Genomic DNA, 11791 nt, shown 5'->3' with positions numbered 1-11791 from the left:
TAAATTAGACTTATTTTTGTAATCTTTTTGTAATTAACGTTTAAAATTACATAATAGAGATTGAACCAAATAATAAATTAGTTCGATATAAAGGTTAGAACCAAGAGTGTGCTCTATGACCAAACTGGTTTTCTGATCTATATAGAGACGATCCTTAATATTATTCGGAGTAATCTCTCTTTTATCATTCATTTGTTGTGTATTATGTGATTATAATGAACACATTTTATCGTTTGGTATCCATCGTCTGTGTCCGGCACCCGTTAACAATGGTTTAACTTTTTAGCAAGTTCTCTCAATAGGCTACAGTTCAGTCTAATAATAGGTTATTGCTTGAAATTTGTTGCATGTTTGAATTTGTAAAAAAAAAAAAAAAAAGGTCTTAAAATGTTTGACTTTATCTCTTTGAAAAATGACCTTTCAGATTTTCACGAGTATGTAGGTCAGGGAAGATACTGCTGCTTTTTTATGAAAAGACTTCGATAGAAGCATGAGCAATAGATTTTTGTACCATAACTGAAAATGTGAGGCCAATACAATATTAAATGTTTATATGCCTCCATTTGTTAGTGAACATTTCGACAAGAGTAAACCGTGAACCCACATGTAATTACTCAGTTAACATATGTATGTGTGGAGTTGATGAATAACTTTATTGATGTTTAAGATTCGACACGTGCATAATGTACTGAGGGATTTCGTGATCGATACATAGAGCTCCGACCATAACCTTCCAATCATAACAATAGCTTGGAGGATCTTTGTTTATGTATTTGTGTCTGTCTTTTCGGTCTACAATTCTTGTTATGGGATATTATGCAAATTGTCGGAGTTTAAAATAAAAATTCGAATACATTCTTCAAACATTAATGGATCTTGAGCGTTGTGTCCAGTGTGAGCCATGAATGAAATAAATTCATATTTAATCTTCGCAATATTTTTTGCATTGTGTGAAATCAAGAGTAAGAGTGATATAAATATCGCATAAAAGTCTTCGTTGGCCATATTAAATTCATAATTATAATGGACTTTAACACACTATACAGTATAGCTCTATTATATAACCAGTTAATATATATTTGCTATTTGTTTATTTGAAAAAAAATGCTTATGCACATTCTGCTGTGAAACATTACTGAATAGCGGTTAACCTGGATTCACAAATCGTAATATAAGTAGATCCGACGGCCGCGAAATAAGAAGTCTATGAAATGAAATATCCGAGAACTAGGTCCGATTACCGCGAAATACTAGTGTGGAATTAAACAACTATGCATTTATATAACTGTTCTTTGTTTTTCAATATATTCATTCACTTGCCAAACAACATTCACCAATACATTCCGTCAAAAAACAACAAATCTAATTAGGCCCTCGGAATTGCGTCACTACTAACGAGAGGTGTTTAAGGAAGTAAAAGCATTGTTTCTTTTGCCCTGACCTATATTCTGTACAGGAAAAAAATTGGAACACGGTGTTAATTTCACAAAGCCTGCCTGCCTTTTCATTATTTCTAGAATTCACAAACGGCGTGGTGATAACTGGATATTTTGTTATTTCAATAACAGGTGAGTACCGTTAATATATATATCCGGATCTACCGAAAAAACTTATTTGTGTAAACATAAAACAGGTAGGCAATAACCCTGTAAAACTATATATAGATTTTTAGGACTACTGAAGACCATCGAACAAGTGGAGTATTCGCTATAATCTTGTGTTTAGAATGCGAACTATACCTAACAGCACACTGGTTTTACTATGTTGTTGTGGGAGGCATTTTATGTCGAAACGATCATTTATATAATTTAATGCCTGAAATCAATATGTGAATAAAATATTACAGATGGATACATAGTTATTGTATGTTAACTGATAAGATGTATTAAGGCAAAAAGACAAGTTTACCAACAAACCTCCACGAAAAAAAGAGTTACGTAAGTATTGTCACGTAATGTAACACAACAACCGTTCAAAAGCAAAGTATTGTGACGCGAGGAGATTCAATAGCGAAATTCAAATGATTCGCAAAAGATCTGCGTTTACTTCATACGTATCATATTCCACAATCAAAAATATGTCTAGTTGATACATATTGCCTTTGAATTCAGATATCTATTTAACTCTTTATAGAGTCAGACGCATATGTATAGTTATAGCTCAGAGTTCCAGCACATGTGTAAAAATAAACAAAGTATGCAAATCGTCAATGACGTTACCCCTGGAACGATTGCAGTAAGCTAGATAATTAGCATAATGATATAAATACGCTACAAAGCGTTATATTTATAAATACTCCACAAAATATAATTGCCTTTTGAAAACCTGTTTCTTTTCCAGAAAATGTAAATTAATTGAATTTTTAATGTCTGTTAGTAACCTTGAAAGCAAGTCACCTCATTATATAATCATAAAAGCCCTTGGATTTTTTTCCATATGTAAGTTGTTGTTTTTTCTCTATTTGGTTAGTTTAGTGTACAATATGATTGAATCACACGCTTTTCGTGTATATTCACATAACTCCCATCAACAAAACAGCGGCCAATATGACACAATTTGTTATTTATACAAGAGTATATGTCTTAATTGCTCATTATACCCGAAATCAAAGTAATTTGACATGGAAGTTACAGATGTTATCCATAATCATTTTCCATAACAACGTTTTTTGCTTATTTCTCAATGTGTAGTTGTTTAAAGTAATTCGAATTCATTTCTCAAATGTTGATGGAAATTAAGATTTTTGTCCAGAGTGACCCTGGAATGTAATTAATTCCTGTTTAATCTTCCAAGCATTTTTCATCGTGATTTTTTTTTATTGTCTAAAAACAAGTAAGTATGATATGTATATATATATATATATATGTTATAATTAGTCTTTCATATTCCTAACCATACTATGTTAATTATATGACACTCATATGTCATCGCTATTGGGGTAAATATAACCATACACTCATGTCATATTCAACTAGTTTAATTAATTGATACGACCGTAAAATTCTGCAACTTTCAATTTTATATACATGGGTTGATTGAAGTAATGTATAAGGTCAGAATACTTTAAGTTGCTACAAATGTATAAAGCTATTTTAATATTAATATTAACAATGTTATCAAATATGACTGGTTTCCATGGACACTTCCGCTCTGTGATTTGATTCTGGTTGTCTTAGACAACTGTAAGTCCGTATGTTCTTGTATGTTTGGTTTTAGAGTTAGGGTGTGAAAGCTGTTAAAAAAGGATGTTTTGTGAATATTTTAAGTTTGACCCAGCGAACACGAACATCATCTACACACATTGTATCATAGACTGGCCCTCTATCACTAGAATATCAAAATTATGAATAAAATCGAGCTTTATGATTTTAGTTTTAGGGAATGGATTATATAACCTATTGATATGTTAATAGGTACTGATTGAAATGATGAGAAAACCGGACGGCGGATGGGGATGGATGGTCGCGTTTTCCTCTTTAACACTCTGCGTATTAATGAACGGAATCTGTCTTACGTATGGAATTTTCTTTCCGATATTCCTCAAGCATTTTGATGAAAGTAAAGGAAAGACGCAATTTTTATATTCGGTACTTGTTGGGACATGTTATGTTTCTGGTGAGCTGGAGTGTTTCACTTGCGTGATTAAAATCCAAAACAAAAAATGTTACATACAGGTTGAAATAATAAGTAGGTACAATTATATCAAATCAAACATTTTTATAGTGTTAATGAGGCATTGAATATCAAAATCTAAAAAAAAAAAAAATCAGATTTGAAATTTATCAGCGTGTATTGAAAAATAAATGTAATATCTATGTAAAGAATATGTTAAATATTTATCTAGGTCCTGTTGTCAGCGTCTTGGTAAACAAGACGCTGTTATATATTAGGAAGGTGATATTAGGAAGGTGGTCGCTTTTGGAACCGTGATAACCAGTGGCGGACTTTTCCTTTCCTCGTTTTCCAAATCCCTGAATGTGTTGTTGATCTTCTACAGCATTGCGGGAGGTATGTGCATTGGTATCAATTTTAAAAGGGGTAATGTTGCATAGAAGAACAATTCAAGGCTTTCATAATGCTATTTGATATAACGCCCTTTATTAGATCGAGACCTTCAAATCGAAGGATCAAAGGCCAGAGGACGGCTAGATCTAGCCAAAACTGAACAATGCTATTAAGATCAACCTATCAAGCATTATATCTAGGTGTGTTTTCGTTTTGCTGTGTGTGATGACATTTTCATGATTATTATTGTCCTTGAGCTCTGGCCTATGATGAGGCGTCAACAAAACTTCTTATCTGTTCGCGGAAATTAAGACAGCAGAATGAACCGATATTAAACTCCCCTAATCTAAGCTCGAAATCACACAATTGATATGTAAGGAGTGGAAACGAATAAGAAAATCTTTGTAATGCGTAGAAATTTAAGAAATAAGAAAGGGTTAATTGGCTGAAGGACTCACACAACTAAATCAGCCAATCAGCTTATGTTTCACGTAAACCAAGTCCCTGAGGAGAATGTGTTTCTTAGGTTTGAAGCTGTTTTCCTGAGTAATTAATGTATGAAATGGGTACTTTCTATATACGAGAATAAAGTGTAGGGTCTTGAGATTTGGAAAATCAAAAATATTCACTCCTACTGAAAATAGAATGGCGTAGGATTCGAGGTGTAAAAAGGCGGGAATTCCCCAGGTAGGGGTTCCCCAGTGTACTGTTAATGTCGGGGTAACTGTCTTCCGAGTACCCGTGTGCTCTTATATGACATTAAACCTATACAATAACGGCATTTATCCGATAGAAAAATCTTCAAACTTTAATTTGATATAAATTTCACATCATTTGAACTTCAAACGAACGAATAAAGGGATTGGGTCACTAGTAATAACATATAGTAAATTATTTAGTTGTGTGAGTCCTTTAAGGGTAACGACCACATGTCTAGGTGACCCTGACCTCCGGTGTCTGTACGGCCATTTTGATTAAAATACTACCTTCCGTAAACACTGTAGAGGAATTTCAAATCGTAAATCTGTCTGAAAAACCAGGAAAATGGATGGGGGGGGGGGGGGGGGGGGGGGGGGGGGGGGGGGGAGGAGAGGGGTCTGATGGAAGGGGGGGGGATACAGCCAAAAACGTGTCTACGGAAGACTTTTTTGTGTAGTTTTCTGATTAATCCGTTTCGTAGTCACTTAATATTAGTTTAGACCAGTACAACTTTCTAATGTAGCTGTCTGAATTTCTTGTTTTGTGTATTTCAGCTCATTTGTAGGTATTACCTCAGTGTGTCTTTTGGCCATATTATTTTCATATTAGTCGGAATTCCGGCTATATGACAACAAGTGGGAACATCTTTGTTTTCAGACATGATTCTGGATTCAAATACACAAGTAGATATCATTTTTGTGTTGACCAGTGATGTGTGATTGCTGTTTGGGACATTCCCCATTGGAAATCTTAGATATTTAAAAAGTTTACTGTACTTTCGGCGAATTTTCTCAAAACGCAATGAGAATTAATTTCAGTGGGTGTTATATACATATGGTAGAGTATCTCTGCTAATGAGATTAAAGGATAATGACGTCTGTCAGGTCAGTCAAGTGTCATTATAGCAGCTTAATTGTCCCCACCCCCCATTCTGACAGATCACTCAGACACCCCATCTGAGGGAGCAGAACGGCTATGTTTGATTCCCAGATTAAATCTGGTTACCAATGTTTATTTATATCATATAAGCATACTCTTCACAAGTACAAGACACACTCCTAGTGCCTCCAGTCTCTTTACATTTTTAAAAAATCTTGGTTTTTTAATCAATTTTTAGGTATTTATTATATAATTACTTAATTGTTGATAAAACGGCATTGAATTCGGTTATAAGTTTCAAATCATAAGTTTATCAAGGGTACATATGTTTGTCACAATACTCCAATTTAGAAAAAAATATAATGTTTAAAACTTATAGGTAAACGAGGGCATCAATATAGGTGAGGTCATTGTTACTCTTGGCACAGTCAAGGTCAGATGTGCCAGCACATCAAGGGCGACAATCTGCTATTACAGGAGAACTGCTGAATGCAGGTTGCTGTGACTTGAGGATTTTATCTGCAGAACATTATAGATTAATTTTTATGAGTTTACGGCTAAAGAAAAATTATACATTTGCTCTTAAAGGACTCACACAACTAAATCAGCCAATCAGCTTATGTTTCACGTAAACCAAGTCCCTGAGGAGAATGTGTTTATTAGGTTTGAAGCTGTTTTCCTGAGTAATTAATATATGAAATGGGTACTTTCTATATACGAGAATAAAGTGTAGGGTCTTGAGGTTTGGAAAATCAAAAATATACACTCCTACTGAAAATAGAATGGCGTAGGATTCGAGGTGTAAAAAGGCGGGAATTCCCCAGGTAGGGGTTCCCCAGTGTACTGTTAATGTCGGGGTAACTGTCTTCCGAGTACCCGTGTGCTCTTATATGCCATTAAACCTATACAATAACGGCATTTTATCCGATAGAAAAATCTTCAAACTTTAATTTGATATAAATTTCACATCATTTGAACTTCAAACGAACGAATAAAGGGATTGGGTCACTAGTAATAACATATAGTAAATTATTTAGTTGTGTGAGTCCTGAAAAAATTTCCTTTAAATTTCAGGAGGAAAAAATTACAAATTCCTGTTAGAAAAGAATGACACATATAATGTATAGAAACCGGCCTATTAATAAGTATAATTGTAAATGAACGCTTCTATTGATTCATTCCTTTTCTATGATAATATTCATTTGTATAGGTATTGGCATTGGTATAATCTACCTACCTTCGATTGTGATCATTGGCGTATATTTCGACAAACGACGAGCCTTAGCTACGGGAATAGCTGTAAGTGGAGCCGGGGTCGGCGCCTTTGTCTTTGCACCAATCACGGAGCTTCTTTTGGAAACATACGGCTGGCGAGGAACAATGTGGATCATGTCCGCCATAATTCTGAACGGTGTTGTCATCTCCGCTACATTTAGACCAATAGGAACAGACGGGAACAGGAACGTTACAAAAATAAATAATGTGTATGATATGTGTGATACAGTAACCGATCGGAATGCCGGCGGCTGTTTTAGACAGATTTGTTTCTCAATGAAAGACATGTTTGACTTTTCACTCCTTAAGAGCCCCACCATGTTATTGTATGGAGCTTCCTGTTTCCTCGTCATGTTTGGTATGATATTATAAGTGTGCATTTAATATGATATTGTAGTTCAGTAAAGTCTACCAGTACCAAAAGTTTCCCTTTTCAACTCTGTAAATTGTATGACGAAGTGTAAAATGTACTGTACTGACATTTATTGCAGGATTTTACATTCCGGCGAATGTCCTTCCTGTTTGGGCTAGTGATGTCAATCTGTCCACGGAGGAGGGAGCATTTCTCATTTCAGCAATGGGCTTGTCCAACACGATAGGGCGTGTTTTGATTGGCTACATCACGGACAAACCATGGGCTAACTGTTTGATTATAAACAATACTGGTCTACTGATTGGTGGCCTGGCTACGTGTTTTGTACCATTCTACACCACATTTGAGACTCTTGTCATCTATGCTGTTGTCTTCGGAATAACTATGGGTAAAATTACTATCAATAGATAAATAAATAAATAAATAACTCAATAGTTAAACAGATAAAGTAAAAAAAAAATGTAAAAATATAATATCATCGTTGACTTATATAAACAAATTTACATGTAAAATACTTGTTTTTGACAGCAAAGTAATCTCAAATAGTTATTATTAAGATAATTCGTTACAATATATGTGTATAACTTTTTTTCGGTAAAATAAAGAAATTGTCTTTTAATAAATCAATGGTGCTTTTGAAAATACGGAGTTGATACATCAATTGATTTCTTAATAACAAATCATTGATTACATTCATCACAATTGCCATATATTTTCACGTAGAGTTTATATAGATAGAAGAAAGGCCAGGGACAGTATTACTTTTTTCTCAAATATTCTAATTTATAAATTTGGCATTGAGTACACATATACAGCAGTCGATTTTATTTTTGAAAAATAACATCTTTCATGCTTTATACATTTAGATATTGTAATGACGTATCATTTTAATTGTAATTACAGCGGTTTTCATCCTCCTCGGAAGTATTTTGATGGCAGAACTGTTGGGGGAACATAAAATCAACAGTTCGTTTGGATTGGTCGGACTCAGCTTGGGTCTGTCGACATTTGTGGGGTCACCTTTAGCAGGTACAATACACATGTTGTAGTACGGTGCGAGATGGTCCCTAAATGTATGTTATAATCCACATGTTATAGTACGATATGTGAGGGTCCATAAATGTATGTTATAATCAAGATGCTGTCGTGCGATGATTGATGGCCCCTAAATGTATGTTATAATCCACATGTTGTTGTACGACGTGTGATGGTCCCTTAATGTATGGTATAATCCACATGATGCAGTACGATATGTGAGGGTCCCTAAATGTATGTTATAATCCACATGTTGTAGTACGATGTGTGATGGTCCCTTAATGTATGTTATAATCCACATGATGCAGTACGATATGTGAGGGTCCCTAAATGTATGTTATAATCCACATATTGTAGTACGATGTGTGATGGTCCCTAAATGTATGTTATAATCCACATGTGGTAGTACGATGTGTGATGGTCCCTAAATGTATGTTATAATCCACATGTTGTAGTACCATGTGTGATGGTCCCTAAATGTATGTTATAATCCACATGTTGTAGTACGATGTGTGATGGTCCCTAAATGTATGTTATAATCCACATGCTGTAGTGCAATCTTTGATGGTCCCTAAATGTATGTTATAATCCACATGTTGTAGTACGATATGTGATGGTCCCTAAATGTATGTTATAATCCCCATGTTGTAGTACCATGTGTGATGGTCCCTAAATGTAGGTTATAATCAACATGTTGTAGTACCATGTGTGATGGTCCCTAAATGTATGTTATAATCCACATGTTGTAGTACGATGTGTGATGGTCCCTAAATGTATGTTATAATCCACATGCTGTAGTGCGATGTTTGATGGTCCCTAAATGTATGTTATAATCCACATGTTGTAGTACGATATGTGATGGTCCCTAAATGTATGTTATAATCCATATATTGTAGTACGATATGTGATGTTTCCTAAATGTATGTTATAATCCACATGTTGTAGTACGATATGTGATGGTCCCTAAATGTATGTTATAATCCCCATGTTGTAGTACCATGTGTGATGGTCCCTAAATGTAGGTTATAATCAACATGTTGTAGTACCATGTGTGATGGTCCCTAAATGTATGTTATAATCCACATGTTGTAGTACGATGTGTGATGGTCCCTAAATGTATGTTATAATCCACATGCTGTAGTGCGATGTTTGATGGTCCCTAAATGTATGTTATAATCCACATGTTGTAGTACGATATGTGATGGTCCCTAAATGTATGTTATAATCCATATATTGTAGTACGATATGTGATGTTTCCTAAATGTATGTTATAATCCACATGTTGTAGTACGATATGTGATGGTCCCTAAATGTATGTTATAATCAATATGTTGTAGTACTATGTGTGAGGGTCCCTAAATGTATGTTATAATCCACATGTTGTAGTACGATGTGTGATGGTCCATAAATGTATGTTATAATCCACATGTTGTAGTACGATGTGTGATGGTCCCTAAATGTATGTTATAATCGACATGTTGTAGTACGATGTTTGATGGTCCCTAAATGTATGTTATAATCCACATATTGTAGTACGATGTGTGAGGGTCCCTAAATGTATGTTATAATCCACTTATTGTAGTACGATGTGTGAGGGTCCCTAAATGTATGTTATAATCCATATATTGTCGTACGATATGTGATGTTTCCTAAATGTATGTTACAATCCACATGTTGTAGTACGATATGTGATGGTCCCTAAATGTATGTTATAATCAATATGTTGTAGTACGATGTGTGAGGGTCCCTAAATGTATGTTATAATCCACAGGTTGTAGTACGATGTGTGATGGTCCATAAATGTATGTTATAATCCACATGTTGTAGTACGATGTTTGATGGTCCCTAAATGTATGTTATAATCCACATATTGTAGTACGATGTGTGAGGGTCCCTAAATGTATGTTATAATCCACATATTGTAGTACGATGTTTGATGGTCCCTAAAAGTATGTTATAATCCACATGTTGTAGTACGATGTTTGATGGTCCCTAAATGTATGTTATAATCCACATATTGTAGTACGATGTGTGATGGTCCCTAAATGTATGTTATAATCAATATGTTGTAGTACGATGTGTGATGGTCCCTAAATGTATGTTATAATCGACATGTTGTAGTACGATGTTTGATGGTCCCTAAATGTATGTTATAATCCACATATTGTAGTACGATGTGTGAGGGTCCCTAAATGTATGTTATAATCCACATATTGTAGTACGATGTTTGATGGTCCCTAAAAGTATGTTATAATCCACATATTGTAGTACGATGTTTGATGGTCCCTAAAAGTATGTTATAATCCACATGTTGTAGTACGATGTGTGATGGTCCCTAAATGTATGTTATAATCCACATGTTGTAGTACGATGTGTGATGGTCTCTGAATGTATGTTATAATCCACATGTTGTAGTACGATGTGTGATGGTCCCTAAATGTATGTTATAATCCACATGTTGTAGTACGATGTGTGATGGTCCCTAAATGTATGTTATAATCCACATGTTGTAGTACGATGTGTGATGTTCTCTAAATGTATGTTATAATCAACATGTTGTAGTACGATGTGTGAGGGTCCCTAAATGTATGATATTAAAGAAACAGAGTACCGACTCATGACCGAATTAATAATTCTTACTCTTTGATGAAATAAGAAAACATCTGCCAGGGGAACCACGTTACCAGTAGTTGCGGCCTAAGTTATGATGTTTCTAACTGTGCAGTCTTTAATCAGAGCAGCTAATTAAACAACGCAACATTTCCTTTTTATTAAATTAGTGTTTCCTTCATATTTTGATACGTATAGTTTGAAATAATTGAGAAAAAATGATAAAACAAGTCAAATTCATTAATATCTTTCAATCCAAAGCTGTTGTCTGTTTCAGGAACGTTGTCGGACATCAGTGGCACTTACAATGTTGCATTCTACTTCGCTGGCATCACTATGGTACTAGGAGGCTTAATTTGTCTACCACTCAGACGGATTTCAAACTTGGAACAACGTCGGAGAAAGGATTTCAACTTATGTGATACATATAACGATGATCAGAAAAACAAAAAGCCAGATGTAAAAATAGTGTCCGTCAAGAAGAAGTTATCCGTATTTACGGTATCAGATTCCACGACAGATATGAACTGATCTGTATCTTCTTTCTCCCCTGATAATTGAAGTGAAGAAAATAACATGCATAAGAAATAAAAATAATGAAAATTAGATGATAAGATGGTGTCATTTTAACGTTTAACCCTTAAGGAGAAATGAAATAGGTATTGTCATCTAACTTATCACTTCACGTTCCATATTACACGTTTCAGTTTGTTCAAACTCCTCCCAATAACTATTACTATGCACCAACTCACTATTTTCACCACACCGTCTGTTATCAATCTTCTGTCGGTGAAACGTGGGCACTATATGTTTTCCTTCAGTCTTTCCTGTAAGTATGTACACTATACCGGATTATTGTTTGTAGCGTTAAAATAAATAAGGCCATAATCTATTGAACGTGTTTGAGTTTTAGGG

General features: G+C 34.6%; 1 protein-coding gene across 1 annotated transcript; it reads left to right on the top strand.

The window, feature by feature from the left end:
• Nucleotides 1–7143: 7143 nt before the first annotated feature.
• LOC117341900 (monocarboxylate transporter 5-like) lies at nt 7144–11446 on the top strand. Its single transcript, XM_033903760.1, has 4 exons — nt 7144–7216; nt 7350–7619; nt 8135–8260; nt 11154–11446. The coding sequence occupies exons 1-4, from the start codon at nt 7144–7146 to the stop codon at nt 11405–11407; spliced, it is 723 nt and encodes a 240-aa protein (XP_033759651.1). The 3' UTR covers nt 11408–11446.
• Nucleotides 11447–11791: the final 345 nt, after the last annotated feature.

This window comes from Pecten maximus, chromosome 14 (genome assembly GCF_902652985.1).
Source record: "Pecten maximus chromosome 14, xPecMax1.1, whole genome shotgun sequence".
In the NCBI taxonomy this organism is placed as follows: Eukaryota; Metazoa; Mollusca; class Bivalvia; order Pectinida; family Pectinidae; genus Pecten; species Pecten maximus.
Note: the sequence above shows the minus strand (reverse complement) of the source record. Positions and strands in the feature narration are given on the sequence as shown.

Bases quoted from the DNA above. Each gene is read 5' to 3' on its own strand.
- LOC117341900 (XM_033903760.1), top strand. From the start codon at position 7,144: ATGTTTGACTTTTCACTCCTTAAGAGCCCCACCATGTTATTGTATGGA. The intron at 7,620-8,134 runs GTAAAATTACTA...TTGTAATTACAG, and splicing joins TGTCTTCGGAATAACTATGG to CGGTTTTCATCCTCCTCGGA. The intron at 8,261-11,153 runs GTACAATACACA...TGTCTGTTTCAG, and splicing joins TGTGGGGTCACCTTTAGCAG to GAACGTTGTCGGACATCAGT.